We start from the raw sequence: 22,996 nt of genomic DNA, 5'->3' as shown, positions 1-22,996 counted from the left end.
CGTGCAGTTTAGAAAGCTTGGTGCCCGCCCGACCCGATCTCACTCTCGCTGACCTGACATTGAATTTATTGTCGTATCCCCGCTACCGCCGCGTCGAATTCTATTCCCCTTTTACTCCCCCTCGCTCGCTGAACCTACGGGACCTCACCAAAGGAAGACTAACAAGCATGTCCTTCTCACAACAACGCCTACCACAATCCGGATAGCAACACCACCACCACTCACCCCCGGCCTCGCCTTCCGGGGTCGCCGCCCTCAACCACCACAACACACACACACACACACACCCGTATATATACATACAAAATGGACAGCCCCATCCACCCCGACCTGCAACCCAACCCGCGCTCCCGCATCCCCGTGCCCTTCCCCATCCGCAACGACCCCCTCATCCAAGGGCACGACATCGAGCTCGCCCCACGCCCCTTCGAAGAAACGCTCCGCAACCCCACCCCACAAGTCCTCCCCCCCTCCCACCCCGAGCTCGCCACCACCGACACCAAACCGCCCCAACCCCACCCCTACGCCCTCGCCCTCCCCGACGACCCCACCCTCTTACCAAAAGCCTGGGACGAGGCCAAGAGCCAGCAGGCCTACGGCAGCAGCCGCCCGGGCTCGGCGCACAGCCAGAGCGTGAGCCATTTTACGGGCCATGGCCATGGTCATACTCTCGGCCATGCGCACGCCTACTCCGTCGCCACCACGGCGCCCGCGTCGGCGGCGTCGGTGCTGGGCGGGCTGCTGCCGCATCACAACCACCACCACCACCCTGGGGCGGGGGCGGGGGCGGGGGGGCGGTATAGCTACACGGACTTTAGCAGTCCGTTTGATCGGATCCCGTCGGCGGATCCGTCGCCTCCTGCTGGGGGGGGAGGGAGTGGGGGGAAGAGGTGGGAGGGATTGTTTGGGGGGGAGGGGGAGCCGATTTGTGGTGTGAGGAGGCAGTTGTTTTGGGTGGGGTTGGCGATTGGGGTGTTTTTGGTGGTGGTTGCGGTTGCGGTGGGGGTGGGGGTGGGGGTTGGGCTGTCGGGGGGGGATGAGAGGTGAGTTGTTGGTTTTTTGGCTTTGTTTTTGGGGGGTGGTTGTGGGTTGGGTGGGTGGTTGCAAGGCGTCAAGTCAAGCCCGGGAACGGAGGACAGAGGGCGGGGGGGGGTTGGTCGGGCGTCCTCCGGGATGTTTGGAATCCCCCTCCGGGCTTCTTCCGTTCCGCTAACCGACCCCATATACCACCCACTTCACACATACAGATCGAGAAACTAACGCTCTCATTATAGCGACCCAACACCATCCGCATCACCGACTAGGACCCTTCCTCTCCCTACCGCAAGCGCCGGCCCATCCACCGGCCTAATATCATGTCCCGTCAGCAACCTCACTCTCTACACATCCCCGGAGAACCCCCAAAAGAGCTACCTTCTTCTCTGCGGGCGAGGTACACACCCATCCCCCTCCCCCTCCCCCTCCCCCTCCCCCAGTTATAACCATAACCCAACCTAACCCCCCCTCCCCAACAGACTACAACTCCAACCTCGGCGACACCGAAGACCTCTACCACACCCCCACCGACACGCTAAACGAATGCATGGACCTATGCGCTTCACAGGAGGGGTGCGTGGGCGCGGGCTGGGGCGAGGGCGACTTTGACGACGGCCGCGCCACCTGTTGGCTGAAGAGCCAGTTGGGGGAGCCGAACAACGCGCCGCTGTGGAGCTTTGCGGTGGAGGATACGGGGAAGTTGAGGTTTTGAATGTAAAATCTATCTACTATTCTTTGTATGTTTGGGATACCCCGGCGCGACTTGCTGGGCAAGGGTTGGCTGGGTCGTAGTGGGGAAGGTAATTTGGGTTTTGGGATGGGCGCCTCTCGGAAAATGGCGGTGGGCGGGCATTGGGATAGGCGTAATGGGCATTCTTGTATATTTCATGGAATTGGGTCGCTGGTTTAACAGAGGCCATGACCAACAATGTAATATTTATATTCACGTTGGGTTACCACGAGTCAACAGTTTCATGATGGTGATTTCTGATACGCGATACAGTCAAGCATCGACATTAATTGCTCGTCTCGTAAATCACTCACACCCTCAAACCAACCCCTATTTCTTCACAAAATAATCCAGCCCCAGCCCCAAACCCTCGCACTGCTCAAGCTCCCTAAACCCGCTCTGCTTCGGTTTGGGCCAGTCCAGCACCCTCATGGTCAGCTTTCCCTTCCTGCTCGGTTCCCTGTGGGTAATAAATCGTTAGCAAACAGTCCACGTAAACAAACAAACCACCGAGGGTAGCAAGACCATAAGATCTCGAAAAGGGCCCCCCGCCCCCGCCCCCAAAAGGAGAAAAGAAAAGAGAAAAAAAAGAAAAGAAAGAAACTCACCACCTCCCCACCCCCACCTCCTCAACCTCCCACCCCCTCGCCCTCACCCACCCCCTCTCCAAATTCGGATCCCCCCTCCTCACAAACGCCGCGAACCCATCCAACACCGCCCTCGAGAACCCCAAATCCCCCTCCCCATCCCTCAGCGGCAGCCCTTGCCGCCACAAATTCCCAAACACATAATACAGCTCCCCCGAATGACACTTCAGATACGGCACCCCCGAGGACGGATCCCCATAAGGGTGGCCCGGCGCGGCGCGCGGCTCGCACACGTCCGTGCCCGGCCACCCCTTGGTCTGGTACGACCGGTCGAACTCGTAGTAGTAGATGCTGTCGAGGCGCGCATGCCCGCCAGGGCCGGAGCCAGAGCTGGATAGCAGGCCGGCGGCGGTGGCCTGCGCGGCGCAGCGGAAGATGCCGTCGGTGGCGAGGCGCGCCGAGGCCGTGTATAGGTCGAGGGAGGCGTTGCCGGTGGTGGCGGGGACGGGGAAGAGGGCGGCGGGGGGGACGGCGAAGCCCTGCGAGGCGAGGTAGGTGGATTGGTTGATGGGGGGCGTGGTGGTCGGGGGGAAGGAGATGAAGGGGGCGCCGTCGTCGTGCGTGATGCCCATCATGAGGTTGAGGGGCAGGCGCGGGCCGGTGAGCGGGAGGGTGGCGGTGGTGAGGTAGGTGCCGTCGACGACGAGGTAGCGCGCGGAGCCGAGTTTGCTGAGGGTGGCTGCGGGGACAGCGCGCAGGCAGTCGGCTTGGGAGGGCGCGTCGGTGCAGTTGGTGGCGGTGAGGATTGGTTTGGCGGCCACGGTGATTTGCTCGTCGATGGTGTAGTACTCCGAGTAGGTGGTGCCGTAGTTAATACCGCCGAGGCCGCTGAGCATGATGGCGCCCGAGAACTTACCCGCGGCTTTGGGCGAGGCGATCAGGGCGCGGACTGAGGCAGCGCCCGCCGACTGGCCAAAGACGGTGATGCGGTCCTTGTCGCCGCCAAAGTTGTGGATGTGTGCGCGGATCCAGTCCAGGGCGGTGATCTGGTCGGCCAACCCGTAGTTTCCGTTCATCTTGCCGTCCTTCAAGGCTAGGAAGCCAAACGCCAGGAGACGGTAGTTGATGGCCACCAAGACCATGTCTCCCCTCGAAACGATGTTTGCGCCATCGAACGTAGCGTCATTCGCCGTCCCTCCGGTGAAAGCACCCCCATGAATCCACACGCCAACCGGGCGGAGGGTCTTCTTTTTGGGTTTTGAGTTGGGATTCGGCAGGTAAGGAGTCCACACATTGAGGAACAAGCAGTCCTCACTACCTGTACCCCCTTGGGCGCACTGAGAACCATATGACAATGCCGAAGCTGCCTCTCCGGATCCCTTGAACAGCGAAGGATAGGTAAACCTCTGCGGCTGCGGCGCATAGCGAATACCCAGAAAACGGAAAGAGAGGCGATCCCGGAACCTAAAGGAGTTAGCCGAGTCTTTTTCATACACGTTCCGTCTGGCTTACCCAGTGAGAGTCTGGTTGTTGACGTCCAGACTGATCTGCCACTTGTCGTCCGTGTCTTGGGAGCTCTGCGTCGAGAAGGGTGCCGTGTTGGTGCATAGCCCGAGGAACCGTGACTTTGAAGGGTTGGCTTTGCTGAACCGCCCAGCTACGTCCACGGCCTTGGAGTCGGAACCCGAAACCCAGAACTTGGACGAGGCATCAACAATCCCGTCATATTTCAACGACTCGGCAAATGGCACCGCTGCGGTGTTTCGTTTGCATTGTCCCTTTCCTAGTCCCCACAGCCGTTCACCTAGCTTGGAGCACACTTCGGATACATCCTGATAGGGGCGGGCATCCGTGAGGATCACAGCCTTGTCTGCGTTAGGACTTGATTCTCCTACAGCGATGTTAGCCTACTTCATGAAAGCGTATGCATTGGCCCGTACCCTGGAGATCATTGTTGGTCAAGATGGTCAAGCTGGTGTCCAATTGTTTGAGGGATTCGCCTGCCGCGAAGGAGGCCAGGGCCAGTGTCACACGGACAAGGCGCATATTGAAGCTGGGTCCGAATGCAACGGGGACGAGGATGAGACCCGGAGAGAGGACACTACGAAGAGGATAGTCTGGGTCTCTTAATATGAAGGCGCCGACCCCATTTGGCCGGCGGGCATGCAGCTCGCCCCGTTCTTGATGACATCGCAACTACATACTGCATGTGCATGTTCCTGCCGTCTTTTCCATTTTTGTTTTCGGTTATGACCAGCAACCTGGTTCCGAGATTAGACCCAACCCGCGTTGTGGTCGGTAAAGTTTATCCGCCGCTCTAGCCTACTGTCTAAGCTGGATTTTGGCCCCAGAACGATGTCTCTTTATCGTGGGGTTGAGCGGATCGAAAAAGCTAAGCTTCTTCTACCCGGGTGCGGCGGAAAGATCATGGAAGCGTGAGTGACATCGTGCCTGTACATGAATAGGCTAAATGGGCGTCCTGCCAGGGCGGAGAGGGCTCAACGTGGGAATGTGAGCTGCAGCGGGTGGTTCTTAACCATTTCCTCCACCAAACGCACGGCCATCGTTACTCCGGTCAGCCGAAGCCGCGAAAGTGACGAGGGCCGGACCCGGTCCGTGGAAAGAGCGGGCCTTCGGCCAAGGATGGGACTGCAGAGAACATGTCATGTCGACCATCTAACGGCCAGTATCCCAGCCCCCAAGGACCTCGCTAAGCTTGCATTGCATTGAAGGGCTGAAGGACCCCCATGGAAAGAAAGCCTCGAACTCCTTAGATTCGGATATCGCCGAGCGGCTTGACCACATCCTCGTGAAGAACCATAGAAAGCCTGGCGGCCACGGCATCATCCGTCTCATCATCGCCCTCGGATAAACCCAATTCTTTCCCTCCTGTTATGCACTTCCGGGACGCAGTCTCATAGACGGCACCCATGGAGGCGCCTAGGTCGGCAATCTGCTCGTCGACCAGGAGTTTCTCACGAACTTTCAGGGCAATGGATGGCCGCCCCCTCGCAGCGTTCATGTCAATGCCGAGGACCTGCTCGACGCTTGCCCAGTGCGCGATCTCGACTAGCAACACCCCCAAGCTGTAGATATCGAAGCTCTTCTTGAAGCGCTCGCGCTCCTCCGGGTTCGTCGACTGTGCGAGGGGGTGTCGGTAAAGATTGTACTCGGCATCGTCGCCGGGGCCGGGGATGTCGGTCATCTCATCGGCTCGGGCAGGCCTGGAGAAGTCAAACCCTGAAAGGTACGGTTTCGCGTAATCGACTTGACCGTCGGTCGCCCGGAAAAAGATGATGTTGTGGCTGCGGAGTCCCTTGTGCAGCCAATTCACGGCGTGCAGGTACAGCAGACAGTTGCTGATGGCATGGGCGAGCTTGACTCGGTCTGTAACGCGGGGCTTGCGAGCAGAACGGAGTAGATCCCGGAGAGAGACGGGCGGAAGGGATGTATGCAGACCATCATCCAGGGGTCTCTCGAAGACGAGCCCAAGGCGCATATTTAGTATGTCCTCCTCCTCATCTTCCACCCCGCCAGCGCTCGCCTTGTCGAAGAAGCCCAGGCAATGAGGGGTCCTGAAGGCCTCGGGCTTTGGGGAATGGCTCAAGAGCGCTGCCAACTTTCGGACTCGCTCGCAGATGACGGTTTTAGGGGGCGAGAGGTCTTCCGGCCTTTGTGGTTCGTAGTCCTTCCATTCCACCCACACCTTTTTATTTGTGCCGTCAGGAAGGCGGAGCGTGGCTTCGCACCTCGGCTCGTCAGACTCTTCGGCAGCTGGGTCAACATGCACCATGGACCGGTCAAGTAGGAGATGTTTTTGGTGGTCCGGGCTGCCCAACTCCAAGCACATGGCTGTAGCCTCGTCCCATGGGGTTTTCTTGTTGGATTCGATCGACTCGTTGAAGGCCTTGAACTTGGCTAGCTGGGACAGTAGCTGGAGACCATTAGCGTTGGCACGTTTTTGCGCGACCGACATTTGTGACGCTGGCAGAGGAGGGCTGGCTTCCAGCTTGACGTTCAGTGCCATGACGAGCCGGGACAGGTCAGTGATTTTATGGTGTAGCTGGAGTATCCCACGATTCGAGTCCTGAACGGTGTGGTGGATTTCGACCTGCATCCGAGCGTCCAGGATATTGGTCATGCTGTCGTTGAGAGTAGAGAACCTCGACAGTAGGAGCTCAAACGCGGTCTTATCAAAGGACACCCATTTCAGCCTCTGCACAACATCATCCGAGGTCTCCTTCAGGCTCTGCATGGCTTTCTTGACGAAGTCCCTCCGCCGCTGCGGCAAAGGAAAATTGGCTTTGGCAGCATCCTTTTCGGGGTTCAACACAACACCGTCCTGATCGGGTATCGGCTGGAGGCGCTTGTTCCTGGCCTGATGCTCCTTGAACTCCTTGAAGAGGCACTCCACCTGAACCAGCAGGTCGAGTACTGTCTGGCGATGCAGGACGAACGTGTTGGACTCGAGCACTCTCTGCCTGTTTTTGGCGTCCAAGTCTAGAAGCCCCGATGTCTCGCTCCAGGCAAACAGACGCTGCTGTTCCATTCGCAGACGAAGGTTGAGATACTTGCAATCGTCTGGGAAATTCGAGGCCGTGATGAGCAGTTGAATTCCCTGCACGGCACCAGTGTACACCTGGAGTCCTATCGACGCCACGCCGATGGCGAGGCCTGCCATTGACACGGGATCCATGGTTGGTGTTAGGGGCCGCAGTCTGGACTTTGTACTGTGCAGTCTGTATTCTGAATAGGAGCGAGGAAAAGGGGTGGGGGCGAGTGGGGGAGAGTGGTGCTGGGTGCAAAGTCAGCCCCGAGCCCAATACAAGTACATATCCGGTGCAGAGGGGTTGTGGGAGTGGAAAGCTGACGTTCTCTACATACAACCTCAGCTACCTATGTAACCTTCTCTCTGGCTGCCTCCTCAACTACTGGTCTCTCAAGTCTCAAGCGTGTTGTCTGACGTCGGATGCCGATCAACTTGTCCGGAACATGGAGGGGGAAAGCTTGGTGGCTTGGTAATCGAGCCCTAACCCTGCCAAGGACTATTGGTGTGGACAAACCAATTGTCCTTGATCACGTTCGAGTGTGAGTTGTGTGGTTGTCTCAGTTGTGTAGCGTGATGTAACGCAAGCACGCCTGTGCTACCACACGCCGTGTGGATAGAGTAACCGGGCCGTGGTCATGATTGATTGCCAATACCGGCGATATTAACAAACCGTCGATTGCATTGATCCAAGTCGCTGACAATGGGATACCCATTGTTACTGGGAACAAGAGAGGGAGAAAGAGGGAGAAGTTTTGGGCTTCAGTCCTTGCTGATGGTGAGGGGAAGTACTTGGTAGATATTCGTAGCTTGGAGGGAAATCTGTGCGAGCCACTGTTCCCGATGTGCACCGGCCACGGAAGGTGCGAAGGGAACCAGCCGCGAGAGCCTCGAAGAACAAATCACGTTGAACCGCAATGGGCCCTAACCCTAGTGGATGGAAGGGAGCAAGAAATCAAGGGAAGAGAAGGGATAGAGGAAAGTAAAGGAAACATAGACTTTGAGCTTCCGAATGACTTCCATTCTTTTCGTTCCTCTCGTCGAAGGTCGTTTGCACTTTTAGACTCCAAGCACACTCCCCTCCTGCCCTGTCAGACGGCGGAGAATATGTTTCCGCCCCACACCACTCGGACTTCTGCAACGGTTCAGCCAATAGCTCCATCGCTTGGGTGGGGCCACCGTTGAAGCTGCCGTTGAATATCCATCCCGCGAAGTGTTGAATTCAGGTTCATACCTTCCATTTCTAGAAGCCCGATTTGGCACCTTCTTGCTGCCCTTCTTTCGTTCTTCTGAAGGATTCGTCGGCTTTTGGATTGGCTGGCTCTGCTGGCCCTGCTGGCTCCATTGCACACCAACTCACTCAGGTGACTGATTGTGTTGGCCATGGCGACAAGCCGGGCGAACAGGCTTCTTCCGCGTACGCCAGCGTTGCATTTCCGCCGTTTCAAACTGCAAGGGCCCCCATCCCCGGCGTCCCGGTGCCAATCAGCAAGACTCGGTCGTCGAGTTTCAGCTGCATCGGCCTGCTCACCACGAGTTGTCGTCAATCAGCAGAGCCCAGATCTTCGCAATCGCGAACATGATTAGGTAGCGCTCGGCTCAGAGTCCCGAGTATGGAACTTACTGCGTACAGAAGGAACCCAGGATAGCGAAGGATAGATTGCCACTTGTGCCTGTCGGTTGCCCGCCTCAACCCCCCACCCACATCTTAAGTTTCTTGGATGATCTGCACCGTTGACAGCCCGGTCCCGCATTGGCCCTCTGTTCATCGCAAACTTGGTGAGACATCCCGATGCGCCTCTGTTTTCAACGAACATCACGACTCGGGACGGTGTACACAGTAGAAAAAGAGACTGCCGGGCCCATCACCGTTCACCTCGGGCACTCAACCTTGCCAAGTTGCATCTTTCTCATCTAACCGGCGTTCCGCGTGGAGATCTCGATTTCGCTGGCAAATTGAACGTTGTCTTGGGTTGCACGAGAGGGTCAAGAACCCGGGACGAAGGTCAGAGACACCCCATCGTCCCCGCTGCATCCATGGCCGATCCCTGCGTGTCCCCCTGCCGGGGGATGAGGGCTAGGCTGGGCCGAACGGGAGGGACGGGTCGTGAAGAAAGTCGAGGCCAAATGCGGAGAGGAACTGACAAGTTGACATTGATTCATCCGATCCAGGCCATCGTCAATTCCGTCATATCGTGGCAAACCATCTCGACGAAATCCAAGGGACCAGGTTTGGATCTAGCTTGGACCAAGAGAAGAAAACCAACATCCCCGAGACCAGGGCAGCAGCGCGATTGTTCCTCGAGTTACCACGGGCTGGAGCACTGACAGGCCTTTGCGAATTGATGAGCTTGGTTGGGCCTTGCCTTGCTTGACCCGCCTCCTCGATTCGCTGCAACCCCCTTCTCGATCCCTCCTCCATCAACCTCGTGGTGCCCGAGATCCTCCCCCCCTTTCTGCACCTCACAGCGCGTCGTCTGGCCTAAATCCCCACGCTTGAATTGAAAATCATCAAATCTGGTGGCCGACCATGGAGACTTACTCAATAGGCGCCCCACAGCTGACGGCAGCTTCCAGTAACGGTTCGCCCTCGGTGTCCAGCGACAGCCCAGGAACGGCGACCTCGTCTACCACTACCCCGATGCACTCGGCGACCACTGATGCCCGCCTGGGCCAGCAGCCAGCCGCACCTCCTTCGGTCCCCGCAGCCTGTCTCGCCTGTGTGAGTGTCCTTATCCTTGGCTTTAGTTTCTTTTTTATGAAACCCCTATTTTTGGCTGCTTTTTTTGATCCTTTCTTTCGCGGTGTATGTGACGTGGATGTGCTAATTAATTCCCGGTCGGACACACCACACACAGCGCGGCAAGCATCTCAAATGCGATGGGAACACCCCTTGCTCGCGCTGTACTAGCTCCAACCAGGAGTGCCTCTATGTGCCCTCTCGTCGCGGTTACAAGGGCCCGAGAAGAGGCACGGCGCACAATCCGAACAAGCGTCATGCATCGTCTTCGCCCCCGTACCCCGGGGCCGAGGGCGACAACTGTCCCATGCTACTGGGACACGGGGGTGTGTCGCTCGCTGCACCGACGTTGGCGGGCTTCAACCCGGGCATTGTGCTCCCGGACCAGTCTCCGGCTTCTTATACGACTCCCTCCCCCATGAGCAACGTTCCCCTCTACCGGAACCCGTTTGCCCCAGCTATGGATCCCAACGCTCTAGCTCTGGCGACCACCACACCGGCCGCGCCTCCGGTTCAGCCGCCGCCGCCCTCGCTGGCGGACCGGTGCTTTGATGCCTTCTACCACTTCTTCCATGCGGGCCATCCGTTTGTGCTGCCCAAAGACTACTTTATCCGCATGCTCAAGGAGGGGACAACCCCCAACCTTAACGTGGTCATGGCCGCCATGAAATACATCGGCTCGCTGTACGTCGATGCCGGCCCCGCCAAGGCCACCTACCTAGACGATGCCATCCGCCTGTGCTACCAGCCCGGCACCCCCAAGGACGGCTACTTGGTCCAGGCCCTGCTGCTCATCATCGTCGGCCTGGACGGGCAGTGCAACCAGGCGCGAGCCCGGGAGCTGCTTGCCGACTGCGAGCAGTTCGCCTTGGAGATCGATCTCAACAAGCGTGACTTTGCCACCCTCCACGGCCGCGGCAACCCCGTGCTCGAGGAGAGCTGGCGGCGGACCTGGTGGGACCTCTACGTCTGCGATGGCATGATCGCCGGCGTCCACCGCGTGACCAAATTCCTGCTCTTCAACATCCAAGCGGACGTAGGGTTGCCATGCGAGGAAATGCAGTATCTCACAGGGGTAGGTTCGCTCGCTTGTAAACGCACCACTCCCGCACCCCACTAACCCTAGCCGCAGCGCATCCCCCAAACCCTCTACATGGAGGATTTTGACGACCAGACCTTCTTGGACGATGATCGCGAGTTCTCGTCCTTCACGTACCGCATTGCGGCGGCGCGCAACCTCGGGCGCATGATGCACACGCCGCCCGTCCTGTTCCCCGACGACGCCATCATCGACCGCGTGCAGTCGCTGCTGACCAACTGGAGGATGCATCTGCCGGACAGCAAGCGCGACGACCTCAGCAAGAGCTGCCAGCTCGACGAGATGATGTTCCAGGCCCATTTCATCACGCATGCGTATGTTTCCCGTTGATCCTCCCTTTTCGTCTAGGCATGCATGAAACTAACCCCCTTTTCCAGCTGCACTCTCATGCTCCACCAACCCCTCTCCCAACTCGACACCACCCCAGTCCAAGCCGTCAACTCGTGCGCCCCCCACCGGCCCGTCCCATCCGGCGACGTCTTCAACGCGCACACACGGCACACCCTCACCGCGGCCTCGGAAATCTCCAAGATGATCACGCAGGCGGTGCCCATCACGCAGCACACGCACTTCTTCACGTGCGTGATCACGCTGTCCTCCATCGTGCACCTGTCCAAGTGGGCTTTGTACTTCGTCGACGACGAGGACCACCTGCGCCAGCAGATCCGCCTCAACATCGGCGCGCTCAACAAGCTGAGCAAGGTCTGGAAGGCCGCCGACACCGCCTGGGCCCAGGTCAAGGGCGTCGCCCAGGAGATCTACCGCGAAAAGAAGGCCCAGCAGATCTCGCCCGCTTTCTGGGTGGGCTTCACGCAGGAGCAGATGATGAGCAGTATTAGTGCCGATGAGGGCATCATGAGTGAGTTTACCACGGTTGGGGGGGTCGGGCTGGGGCCGTTGAATGGGGGCGTTAGTAGGGGGTAGGCGGGAGGCTGGGGAGTGTTTGCCAGGGGGCGGTAGGATGGGGAGTGTTTAGTTAGGGGTTGACGGGAGGGGGGAAAGAAAATGGAAAATTGGGGGTGTGTGTGTATGACGGAGCTGAAATATTGATTGATATGGGGGACTTTTTTGGTTGGCTATGGGCTTGGTTTTGGGTTCAACAACGGCCGAAAAAGCGTCTCGGGGATTGGGCACGGGATGGGGATTGATTGTAGGGTTTGTATTGGAAAGGGGCTGTGACAGCCGCATGCTTGAGCCGGTATTTTTTTCTTTTTTTTTCCTATCTTGACATAAGTATCCAACTAGCCCGCGGAGCTGTTGGGGAGTAACATGTGTGCACTTTAATGACCGAAATTGCCGGAGAAAGAATTATTGTTGTCAGATCCCGAACTGGGAGCTTGATTGGGAAACGAGGGGGCGTGTGCGTGTCGATATCGAAAGTAGTTCGTTCCCCTAAGGGGTAGCGGGGCAGGCCCGCGGGTGCGTTCCGTTTCCAGATTCGATTAGTTTTCGATCATGAACTTTGTGAGCCCGAGGTCGCCGTCTTTACTAGTCTGGTTGGCACTAACCAATGGTATTACAACAGCGGAGTGAGCGGCCAAGTAAGAATTGTGCACCCCGGAGCGTCGGCACGGGGAACACACAAAGGCTAGACAGTCGCCGACGAGGACGGCGACGGGTGACGGCACATAGTTATAACCGAAGGAGGTGGCCGATGTTGACTCGTTGTGTGTTACGCAGCTGCGGCGCGGCAGCTAGCCCGGTCCGGTGTCTCACCTCGGGCGGAGATCCCCCGTGGGTGTGTGTGGGTTGTGCATAACTCGTCTCGCCGCTCTTGTTCCCCGGCCTGGGCCCGGAGGGAAGGGGGTGGGGGCTATGTATAGTCAGTACCTAGTTATGTATGCATGTGCCTGTGGTATGCATGTTGCAGTCGGCGACTCTAGCGCATCTGAGACAGACAACCAACCCAACAACAACGGAACCGCGTCCGGCCGTGTCCGGCCATAAGCGGGCTTCCCGTTCAGCTAGTCTCCTAGTGTAGGCCGACCGGACGGTGGCCGATGCAAACCACACGATCTTTTTGATCGTCTGACAGGGCGGGTGCCTGGGTCTTGCCCGCCATTGGTTGCCCCGTCCCAACGACTCGGCTGCTCCCTGCCGGCCGACCTGCTTCCGCCTTGCTTGGGCTGAAGTGCCTCGTGCCTGCATCGGCAACCTCTTGGTGGTGCCCGGTGGTGGGGTGTAGTGTGGTGTGGTGTGGTGTGGTGCCTGACGTGAGCCTGTTGTGCAGTGGTGGGGGGGATCTGAGTTTGACTTGCTGTGATAGTGCCAAGTCTAGTATTGGGGAAGGGGAAGAGGGAAGTGGACTTTTGGGCTGACTTGCGAATAGCGGGATCTGAGTCTCTTTCGCCAAATGGCGATGAAGGTTTGGTTTCGCGGGTTCTGGGTTATTGTGATACCAGGTAGTTGAGGTGGTTGTGCTTGAGCTGATCTCGGGCTCGTGAGGCCTCGATGCGGATATGTGATAGCTTGGCCCGCAATGCCTCACTCAGCCTTGACGACACAAGGCATACTTAATATAGTTGGCCATTTACCGCGCTGTATTCCACCTGAAGTCTTCATTCCTTCTGCTGGTCAAGAGAGCTCCAGGTCCTCATCGGCCCTGACCTCCTTATCCGGTTACATCTAGCCAACCATGAGCACACCGTCTACAACCTCGGGCGAACCAGCCCACAAAGAAACCCCCAACATAGACATCGAACGCGGCGCCGACTCCCACCCCCTCAACACCACCGTCCACTCCCTCGCCTGGAAGGGCATCACCGTGACAGTCAAAGACCGCGAGACCAAGCTCCCCAAGAACATAGTCGACAACGTCCACGGCCTCGTCGAAGCCGGTACACCCTCCCCCCCTTTTCTTTTCCCCCCTTCCGTTTCACTAACCTCCCCCACCCCACACAGGCGAAATCCTCGCCATCCTCGGCCCCTCCGGCAGCGGCAAGACCACCCTCCTCAACCACCTCGCCACGCGGCCCACGCCCGCCGCGCTCTCCACCAGCGGCACCATCCTCCTCAACGGCCACCCCCCCTCCAGCACCGCCGCCCTCCGCTCCCTGACCCGCTTCGTCGAGCAAGACGACTCCCTCGTCGGCGCGCTGACCGTGCGCGAGACCCTGACCTTCACCGCCCGCCTCTCCTCCCCCTCGAGCGGTACATCCTCGCGGCAGGCGCGCGCCGCGCGGGTGGAGGGGCTGATCGATGCGTTTGGGCTGCGGGCGCAGGCGGATACGTTGGTGGGCACGGCGCTGCGCGGGGGGATCAGTGGCGGGCAGAAGAGGCGGTTGGGGGTGGCGTGTCAGCTGGTGGGGGAGGGGGAGGGGGTGCTGCCGAGGGTGTTGGTGCTGGATGAGCCGACGAGTGGGTTGGATTCGTTGGCGGGGGGGGAGGTGGTGAGGTTTTTGAGGGGGGTGGCGAGGAGGGAGAAGGTGCGTTCTTTTGTTTTCTTTTCTTTTGGGTTTATTTCTCTGTCCCCCCTTTTTGGGGGTGATGGGGGAGAGGCTGAGGAAAAGGGTGTGACTGACGGGAGAGCAGTTGATTGTTATCGCGTCGATTCATCAGCCCAGCACGGCGACTTTCAATTTGTTTGATAAAGTGCTGCTGATGTCGCACGGCAAGACGCATTACTTTGGGCCGGTGAAGGACGTGGCGGGCCATTACGAGTCCATCGGGTATCCCATGCCCATACACGTCAACCCAGCTGAGTTTCTCCTTGAGATGGTCAACATGGACTTCGCTCAAGACCGTGACTCGGCGACGCTACGGCTACATGAGATGCAGTCTGCTTGGGCGAGCTCGCGGGGAGCCAGGGAGCTCACTGCTGCGGTGACCGCGGCTGAGGAAAAGGGGCCAGGGGCTCTCGAGCTCGACATGACTGAGAGAAAGCCGAGTCTGCCGAGTGTGGTGTTGGCGCTGATGCACCGGAGCTTTGTTAAGAGCTACCGGGATGTAGTCGTCTATGGGATCAGGCTGGCGATGTATACCGGTGAGCATTCCTCCTGAACTGTGTTGAGGAAGAGTTAACTCACCACCTTGTTGGCAGGACTCGCTATTATGATAGGCACCGTCTGGTTGAGGCTGGATGCTTCGCAGGAATCCATCATCCCGTTCACCAACGCCATTTTCTAGTATGCCCCCCCCCCCCCTTGATGGTTCCAGATTACCGCTAACATGCCGCAGTGGCTCTGCCTTCATGTCGTTCATGGCGTGCGCTTACAGTCCTGCCTACCTCGAGGATTACATGCAGTTCATCAAGGAAAAGCGGAATGGGCTCTATGGCTCGACCGCCATGATCATTTCCAACTTCCTCACCGGCATCCCATATCTTTGTAGGTCCTCCCCTCCAATTCTTGTATCCGATGATGCTAACTGGTATTCCTCAGTCATCATCGCTCTCGTCTTCTCGGCCATTTCGTACTGGCTCTCCAACCTGCAACCCACGCCCCAAGCTTTCTTCACCTGGGTCCTCTGGGTGTTCCTGGACCTGCTCGCAGCTGAGAGTCTGGTGGTGCTCCTGACGTCGCTGTTCCCGTCATTTGTCATCTCGCTCGCGCTGATTGCCTTTGCCAACGGCCTGTGGATGAGCGTCAACGGGTTCATGGTGCCACCAACCGTGCTCAACGTGTTTTACAGATACGTTTTCCACTACTGGGACTACCAGAAGTACGTGTTTGAGAACATGATGGTGAACGAGTTTAGTGAGAGGGTGTACAGTTGTGCGAACACGCCAACTGGATGCCAATGTAGGTTTCCCTCTCCCATCTTCTGCCTCCTTCTAAAAGACTAACGGCGAGCAGGCATGTGGCAGACGGACCTTGCGGACCAGTGCCTCATCCGCGGGCAGGGTGTTCTTGATCAGTACGGCTACAAGCCAGGATACATGGGGAAGGATATCGGGATCATGATGGGCATCATTGTCGGGTACCGTATTGCAGCATGGATCGTGTTGAAGTTGAAGAAGTAAAGGCAGGGTTGATGTTTTGTACGAGTTGGTCAAGTTATACAAATGCAGTCACGTTAATTTGATGATTCGAGGATCGGGCTGGTTGATGTTTCAGTTATAGGTATGTACCTATCGAGCTATCCTGACAATGTGCAACCAAAACCCCTGCTGAGGCCCACCATCTTTAGTGCAGCCCGCCCTAAATCGCGAAAAAAGCCCCACTTGTCGCGTGAGAGCGCGCTGAGTTGGCGTCCGCTAGGGTCTAACTAGCACCCGCAACCCACCACCAACGGGCGGTTGGTAGTTTGCTCCCGTCCCTCAAACATCGAACCAAACTGCCACCCTCTGTTTCCCGCACGAAGCGACGCAGAGTGCTCTGCCGGCTCCAGCATGGAGTTCACTTCACCCCTAACAACACTAGGCAGCATATCCACACCTGAATCATTCTACACAGCGAGGAACTCACCATCCAATGCCGCCGATGATACCACTCTTAGCAGCCCCGTCGAGGACCCCCCGTCCGAGGAACCGACATACCGTGACGCAGTCCAATTGCCTCACGAATTGAAGTCGCACTGCCAAATCCACCTAGAAGAACAACTCTGTCGGTTTTTCTCCCATGCCTCAAATTGTCTACACCATTCTAACTCTCCCACCTCCCTCAACAGACACCGCCGCCATCCACATTCTCTCAGGCCTCCTCAACGACGGCAACACCACAACCGCCCTCCAACACCCCCATCACCTACCAAACCAAAACCTCAAACCAAAACCCGCCCTCATCCCCCCACCCTCCCAAATCGCCCTCCTCACAACCCTCATCATCCACCCCGCCTTCACCTCCCGACCCCCCGAAATCAGCAACACCCACGCCGCCTCGCACGCCCTCTCCTACCTGCGAGGCCTCCTCAGCACAGTAGGCGCCGTCAACGCCAACTTCCGCGCCGCCTTCCAATTCGGCGACAACACCCCCACCACCACCACCCACAAAACCACCCGAACCGCCAGCGGCCCCCGCACCACCACCACCACCACCACCACCACCAACAACAACGACCCCAACCCCCCCAGCGACTCCGAAGACAGCAACAGCAGCAGCAGCAGCAGCGACACCGCGTTGAACGGGCCCTTTGCACGCTCGCAGCTGCTCTTCCGGCGCGCCCCCGACTTCTGGGCCGTGCTGGGCTGGGCGTTCCGGTGCGCGACCGAGCAGCCGCGGCGGTGGCGCCACTGGCGCGTGTGGCTGGGGTTGGTGGTGGGGGTGCTGGAGGCGGATTTGGATGAACGGCTTGCGAGGGATGAGAGGGAGAAATTAGGGGTAGGGGTGGAGGCAGAGGCGGGGGTTGGGGGTGGGAGTGGGGGTGGAGGTGGTGGGAAGGGAAGGGGGAAGGGGAAGGGGAAGGGGAAGGAGAAGACGGTGGAGCGGCCGGCGTACCCGGCGCTGGCGCAGAGTTTGTTGGTGGGCTATCTGCTGGTGCTGAAGCGCGAGCGTAGGAATGCTCTGCGTGAGGTGCTGCGCGGGTTGTTTGCGTTTACCGATGGGGAGAATGGCGTGTCGGATCGGGCTGTGTTTCGGGAGGTGTTTGAAAGGGAGACGGTAGTTGGGAGTGATGGTGCTAAGGGCAAGAGGAAGAGGGGGGAGGATGTGGCGGTGGATTTGGAGAATGATCAGTTTGGGGATTATCTGGATGGGGACGAGTTTGATGAATCGGGCGGCGAGGAGGACGGGGTTGGGAGGGGACCAACACCGAAAGAGAGGAAGAAGCCCGGGAGGAAACCGAAGGCGGAAGCAGCCACCCCCTCGTTCGTCTTGACCGACGACATCGCCGAGACGGTCTCGTTCCGGCTGCGCCTCTTCCGCCTCCTCTCGGCCGTGTCCTTCTACCTCCCGGAGACGTTCGCGCGGGTCGACGAACTCTATGAAAAATTCGCCGACCACGTACGGAGCCTCCCCCTCCCCATGTTCCGCCTCTTCGTCGAGTCCCACCACGCGGACCTGCCCGAGGACGTGCGCGTGTCCTTCCTGCGCATGCTCATCGAGGAGATGCTGCCACGGCACCACCCGGAGCCGGCCGACGTCGACCCGGAGAACGCCTCCGGCACGGGCGTCACCGTCCTCGTGCTGCAGGAGTGCTTCCTGCCCTTCGCCGCCAACAAGGTCACCGCCGAGGACAACGCCAAGCTGTCGCTCACCCTCGAGAGCATGCTGTGGTTTGTCTACTCGCAGATCGACGTCGGGTATTCGCCCGAGCTGCGCGCGGCCGTCGAGAAGGGCATCAGGGCGCGCGAGGACAATATTAGGAATAAGAGGGGGGGCAGGCCCGATAAGGCGGCTAAGGAGGTCTTGGCTCGGTCTGCGAGGAATTTGAGGACGCTGGTTGATGTTCTTGCTGCTGCTGCTGCTGAGAAGTAGAAGGGCGGGTTCTTTTTGTAAGGTGTTGGTGGCTGGTTGGTTGGTGGGTTGGGCGGGCTGGGAGGGTTGGGTTTGGGCGTTTTTCTTGATACCCGTCGCTGGTTTTTGCACCGTTGACATCGCATTTGTAGGCTACATTGGCTTGGGTGTCGTATCCTTAGTGGTTGTCCTCATGAAGAAAGTTGGGGAGGTGATGGCTGGAAGGGCGTTCGCCATGCTATGTTTATCTCGGGGGCGGTTTCGAAAAGGATTAACCGTAAGTAGCAAGTGAGCGGAGGGTATGCAATTCATGCCTAGTATGTTGCGTTATGTACCATCCTGGGAGTGACTCGCATCGCCCAGATATCATACATTCTGCTGTCGCCCGGTTATACAGTGTTCGTACACAGATACGTTTCCGGGTTGGTGATATTCGTAATGCCACAAATCCTGGCGCCTGCTGCGTCGTCTTGGTCCTTCTTGTGTTCATTCGACTCGGGCAATTTCCTTAATCCACAGCCGACAACCTCAACCTCATTTCTTCCCCTTAGCAGCCGGCTCCCAGCCCTTGGGCTGCCATTGTTCACTCGGCCCTCCTCTCGCCTGCTTCCACGGATCCGGCCCCTTGACCTCCGATGTGCTCTTCTCCCCCCCTTCCCGCCCACCCTCCTGCTGCATCCTCTTCCACGTCTCCTCCCTCCTCTCCACGGCCTCGTCATCCCCCAACTTCCCCCCCTCCCCTAAAACTTTACTCCCCGGCCCCACCCTCCTCTCCGTATCCAACGGCGGCACCCTCACCCCCATCAACCTGCCCTCTTTCTGCTGCTGCTGCTGCACCCCACCCGCCACCCCATCCCCCGCCACCCCATCCCCCGCCACGCGCGGCTTCGCCTCCCACCGCGCGTCCGCCTCCGCCGCCAGCACCCGCATGCGCGCCCGCCGCGCCACCTCGCCCTGCTGCTCGGCGAGTGAGGGGGGGTCGGCGCGTGTGTGTCGCAGCCATTGGTGCCAGGCGGGCGGCGGGTTGACGGAGCCTTGGTGCGTACCGGGCGGGCAGACGACGATGCGCCGCCAGCGGGTGGGGGGGGTGTTGGGGGAGGTTGTTGGGGGAGGGGGGCTGTGGGGGTTGGGGTTGCGGTCGCGGGGGGGGATGGGCACGCCGCGGTCGAGGAATTCCCAGTAGGTGTTGCCGTTGAGGTCGAGGCCTGATGAGTGGGTGGGTGTGTTAGTTGGGGTTGGGGGTTTGTAGGGTGGTGGGGTGGTGGGGGATAGAACGCGAAGGGGGGGTTCGGTGCTTACCGACGAGGAATCGACGCCGCCAGGGTAGGCGGAGGGCCTTCCACTTGTACCAGACCCGCAGGGCCGTGGTTATTGGTGGTTGGGACATGGAATGAGCAGTCTGGGCGCTGAAACCCGAATGGTTTGGATGGTTGTTGCTTGGTGGTCCCTGGCAAAATCCCCAAGTCGCGACAGAGCTTCAGTGGATATTTTTTTGAGCTGTGCTCCAGTGACGTCGTCGCCAAGGCGGGAGGGACCGTCGCATCTGCTAGCCTGTGGTTCAAGCTCCAGCCACGATCCGATGCAACACCAGCCTCCCCCGTGCTATTTGTGGCTGTAATCAAGCCAAGACCCCACGCTCCCACTGTCGAATTGCAGCGGGGTGCCTGGAATGACATGTAATTTAGGGCCCTTGAGGGATCTCAGTGCCTCATTAACCTGGAATGGCGCCCCCCTGCCAACACACAACAACCCAGATTCCTCCCACCCCGTGCCTGGTGGCTCTTTCAAACTCTGTTGGCTTCTTGCCAGGAACAATAACAAATAACAAATCCATAAATTCCCAGGCTGTCGTATACAGTTACCGATTGCCGGTACTCGAGCGTCGCCGCGTCAGCTCAGTTGCTGATCCGGACCCCGCCATTCGCCATTGGGACGCCATTGCAGATTACAGCGTCAACTAAACGCCACCAAAGCCTGAAGCCCGACGAGCCATTTGCATTTGCACTCTTCCATTCAACTCGGCCAAAACTACCACTCGCAATTGTTCCCTAGGAACTCGCCTACCATGGCGTCGGTGACGTCCTTAGACAAGGACTTGCGCAGGATGCGCCTCGACAAGTACACGCCTGCCGCTGCGAACGAGGCGCGGCAATGGATCGAAGAAATGCTGGGAGAGAGGTTGCCGGGTGGCGACTTGCTTGAAGTGCTGAAGGACGGCGTGGCCCTGTGCAAGTAAGTAGCTATTGCACTAAGACCTGGGTCCAAATCTAATTGTCCCTAGACTCATCAACCTCGCCGTCGGTCCTCCGGGAGTCAAATTCAAGAAATCGGCCATGCCCTTCGTCCAGATGGAGAACATCTCACACTTTCTGCGTGCCTGCCAGGCGCCGCCCCTCAACCTCCAGGAGCACGACATGTTCCTGACCGTCGACCTCTACGAACAGAAAGATCCCGCTCAAGTACTTCAGTGTCTCGGCGCCTTCAGCCGTGCTGCCAACCGCGCCAACCCGTCGACGTTCCCGGTGGCCATCGGTCCGCGGAGTGCTCGAACCGGAATGGTGAGTCCAGAACCAACGGGACCAACAACTCCAACCGGACTTGGCGGCCGCGGCACCTCCAATTCTAGCAATAACTCGTCGTCCGTCTACGGCAGAGCCCCCGTGGTCCCGGCCAGGACCGGCGACTCCGGGTCGGGGCGCTGGAGCCCTACCAAATCCCCAACCCAAGGTGCCTCGAGCCCCCCGGCCCCCGTCAGCAGCTGGAGTAGGAGGGAACACGAAGGCGCCACATCGCCGGCTTGGAACATTGCCCAGTACGGATACATGGGCGGCGCAAGCCAAGGGAACCTAGGGATTGCGTTTGGTGGCCGTCGGCAGATCACTAGTGCCGGTCCCCACGTCCCCAGCCTCGCCGAGAAGGAGAAGAAGAGGAAGGAACAAGAAGCCGAGGCCGAGAGGCAACGCCAAGAGGAGGAGCGCCGACGGCAGGCCGAGATCGAGGCCGAGGAAGAGCGAGCCCGGCTGGAGGAGGAACGGCGGTGGGAGGAGGAGACCCGCCGCGCCCGGGAGCAAGAACAGAAGCGGTTGGAAGAGGAGAAGAGGAAGTGGGCTGAGGAAGAACGTCAGTGGAAACTGACCCAGGAGAAGAGACGCAGGGAGGAAGAGGAGGCCGAGGCCCGGCTCAAACAGGAGCGCCAAAACGCACGCAAGAGCAACCCCCAGCTGCGCGGACAGTTCCTCAGCCAGTACCAAGCCGAAGACGAGACGCCGGAACAAGCGCGCATCAGGCAGCTCGAGCAACAACTCGAGTTGGCGCGCCAACGCGAAGCCAGCTACGAGAGAGAACGCCAGGGACGCTCTCTCCGGCCTGGCACCAGCGATGGCAAGAAGGCTCGGTCTCGTTCGCGAAGCCGAGCAGCGCAGCCAGTCTCTAGGCAAGACTCGTGGAGCGTGCGCGACGAGCGCAACTTTATCGCCAGCCAGTGGACACAACACCAACAGCACTTGGAACAGCACGACGAGGAACCCGATGACGCAGCAATGTCACCGCCACCCCTTGCGTCGCCGCGGCCGCTGCCCAACCCCGCCGCTCTGTCGCCACCTCCCATGGTTAAGGCCCATCGGACAGGCGAGGCGCCGGCCCTCCCCATCCGGACCCAGCACACGGGTTCACGCCCGCTACCTGACCCAACCGAGGCGCCGATACGGGCGCAGCACACCGGCTCACGACCGCTCCCCAACCCAGCCGTGGCATCACCACCAACCCTCCCCATCCGAAAACAACACACCGGGCCCCGACCCCTCCCCGACCCCGTCGAAGCCGCCCCACCACCCCCGATCCGCCAACAACACACCGGCTCACGCCCCCTCCCCAACCCCGTTTTCGCCGGAAAGCCCACCCCCAACCCCGTCTTCGCGGGGAAACCCTCCCCCGAAGCCTCGCGCCAGCGCCACCACCAGCAACCCCTCTCCCCCCAACCCCCTCCCAAACAAACCTTCGCCCGCGAACTCCCCAACACCACCACCACCGCCGACTTCCCCCCCGACGCCCGCCGCCGCACCTCCCTCCCCACCTCCCCCCCAACCCAGCAGCAGCAGCAGCCACCCAAGAAACAGTCCCTCCTCGAGCGCGAGATGGAACTCGAGCGCCAGCGCCAGCGCGAGTGGGAGGAGGCCCAGCAGGAGACCGCCGCGCGGGCTGCTTCTGCTTCGCGCAGCGGGCATGGTGACGCCGGTGTGGATGGGATTGGGGGCGGGATTGGTGGGCGGTGGGATGTGAGCCAGTGGACGGGGTTTACGGGCGGGGATAGTCAGAATAAGGGGGCGCAGGGCATTGGGGCGGGGAGGAGGCAGATTGTGGGTGGTGGTGCGAGTGGTGGTGGTGGGGGTGTGGGTGGCGTGGTGAGGGGGATTGGAGGGCCGAGGCCGTTGCCGAATCCGCCGAGGTGAAAGGAAGCTTAGGGCGAGGAAGGAAGAAGGGTGGGTTGGGTGGTTAAGGTATGGGTGTGGGCTGGGGTTGGTGTGGTTGAAGAAGTTGGTGTGTTTGGAGAGACTGTCAAGATTATATAGTTTGGGCCGGCGGAGACACCGCCGCCGGCTAGGAGTTTGGCGGAGGAGATATCTGCTTTGGAGTACAGAATACCTGGCCGGGGAAAGGCTGAATACCATTCCGTTTTATCCACACGGAACAGTCTGTATGACATGTTATGGTGACTCCCGCTCGGTGCTGTCAAGTTAACTCGGCATGCCCTTGATATTGATCCAACCGCTAAAATTGTACCCGGACTACCACCACCCCACCCATATGGTACAACATTAGAGATAAGTACATACAAAAGAAACGTAGAGTAACGTCAGTCAGATGACAATCAGCAGGTCGTACACATGAACCAGACCCTTTTTGGAACCCCCCCCCCCTACCCTCCAATC

The 22,996-nt window shown here is 59.2% G+C and overlaps 6 protein-coding genes across 6 annotated transcripts; 3 read left to right on the top strand and 3 right to left on the bottom strand.

Moving 5' to 3' along the window:
* Positions 1 to 139: 139 nt before the first annotated feature.
* On the top strand, positions 140 to 1,747 carry F5144DRAFT_645008 (uncharacterized protein; the record flags this gene model as incomplete). The annotated part of the gene is made up of 2 exons (XM_066792863.1): positions 140 to 877; positions 1,515 to 1,747. Exons 1-2 carry the CDS (start codon positions 307 to 309, stop codon positions 1,745 to 1,747), a joined length of 804 nt encoding a protein of 267 aa, XP_066644495.1. The 5' UTR covers positions 140 to 306.
* A 348-nt stretch (positions 1,748 to 2,095) lies between these two features.
* On the bottom strand, positions 2,096 to 4,398 carry F5144DRAFT_591433 (Alpha/Beta hydrolase protein; the record flags this gene model as incomplete). The annotated part of the gene is made up of 4 exons (XM_066790273.1): positions 2,096 to 2,225; positions 2,407 to 3,756; positions 3,865 to 4,243; positions 4,293 to 4,398. The coding sequence occupies 4 exons, from the start codon at positions 4,396 to 4,398 to the stop codon at positions 2,096 to 2,098; spliced, it is 1,965 nt and encodes a 654-aa protein (XP_066644494.1).
* Positions 4,399 to 5,102: 704 nt separating this feature from the next.
* On the bottom strand, positions 5,103 to 7,395 carry F5144DRAFT_170144 (prion-inhibition and propagation-domain-containing protein). Its single transcript, XM_066782611.1, has one exon. The coding sequence runs from the start codon at positions 7,046 to 7,048 to the stop codon at positions 5,123 to 5,125; it is 1,926 nt and encodes a 641-aa protein (XP_066644493.1). The 5' UTR covers positions 7,049 to 7,395; the 3' UTR covers positions 5,103 to 5,122.
* A 2,033-nt stretch (positions 7,396 to 9,428) lies between these two features.
* Positions 9,429 to 18,089, top strand: F5144DRAFT_487549 (uncharacterized protein; the record flags this gene model as incomplete). The annotated part of the gene is made up of 14 exons (XM_066785616.1): positions 9,429 to 9,596; positions 9,757 to 10,713; positions 10,771 to 11,051; positions 11,115 to 11,600; positions 12,301 to 12,368; positions 13,230 to 13,310; positions 13,639 to 14,126; positions 14,269 to 14,711; positions 14,893 to 15,062; positions 15,117 to 15,476; positions 15,531 to 15,693; positions 15,913 to 15,920; positions 16,345 to 16,994; positions 17,073 to 18,089. The coding sequence occupies 14 exons, from the start codon at positions 9,429 to 9,431 to the stop codon at positions 18,087 to 18,089; spliced, it is 5,340 nt and encodes a 1,779-aa protein (XP_066644492.1).
* A 53-nt stretch (positions 18,090 to 18,142) lies between these two features.
* On the bottom strand, positions 18,143 to 19,574 carry F5144DRAFT_628272 (uncharacterized protein). The gene is made up of 2 exons (XM_066792331.1): positions 19,368 to 19,574; positions 18,143 to 19,273 (listed from the first exon to the last, which is right to left on the bottom strand). The coding sequence occupies exons 1-2, from the start codon at positions 19,453 to 19,455 to the stop codon at positions 18,603 to 18,605; spliced, it is 759 nt and encodes a 252-aa protein (XP_066644491.1). The 5' UTR covers positions 19,456 to 19,574; the 3' UTR covers positions 18,143 to 18,602.
* Positions 19,575 to 19,735: 161 nt separating this feature from the next.
* Positions 19,736 to 22,748, top strand: F5144DRAFT_628271 (uncharacterized protein). The gene is made up of 2 exons (XM_066792330.1): positions 19,736 to 20,300; positions 20,350 to 22,748. Exons 1-2 carry the CDS (start codon positions 20,134 to 20,136, stop codon positions 22,514 to 22,516), a joined length of 2,334 nt encoding a protein of 777 aa, XP_066644490.1. The 5' UTR covers positions 19,736 to 20,133; the 3' UTR covers positions 22,517 to 22,748.
* Positions 22,749 to 22,996: the final 248 nt, after the last annotated feature.

This window comes from Chaetomium tenue (genome assembly GCF_020726465.1).
Source record: "Chaetomium tenue strain MPI-SDFR-AT-0079 chromosome Unknown F5144scaffold_3, whole genome shotgun sequence".
NCBI lineage: Eukaryota > Fungi > Ascomycota > Sordariomycetes > Sordariales > Chaetomiaceae > Chaetomium > Chaetomium tenue.
This window is presented reverse-complemented; position numbering and strand designations above follow the sequence as displayed.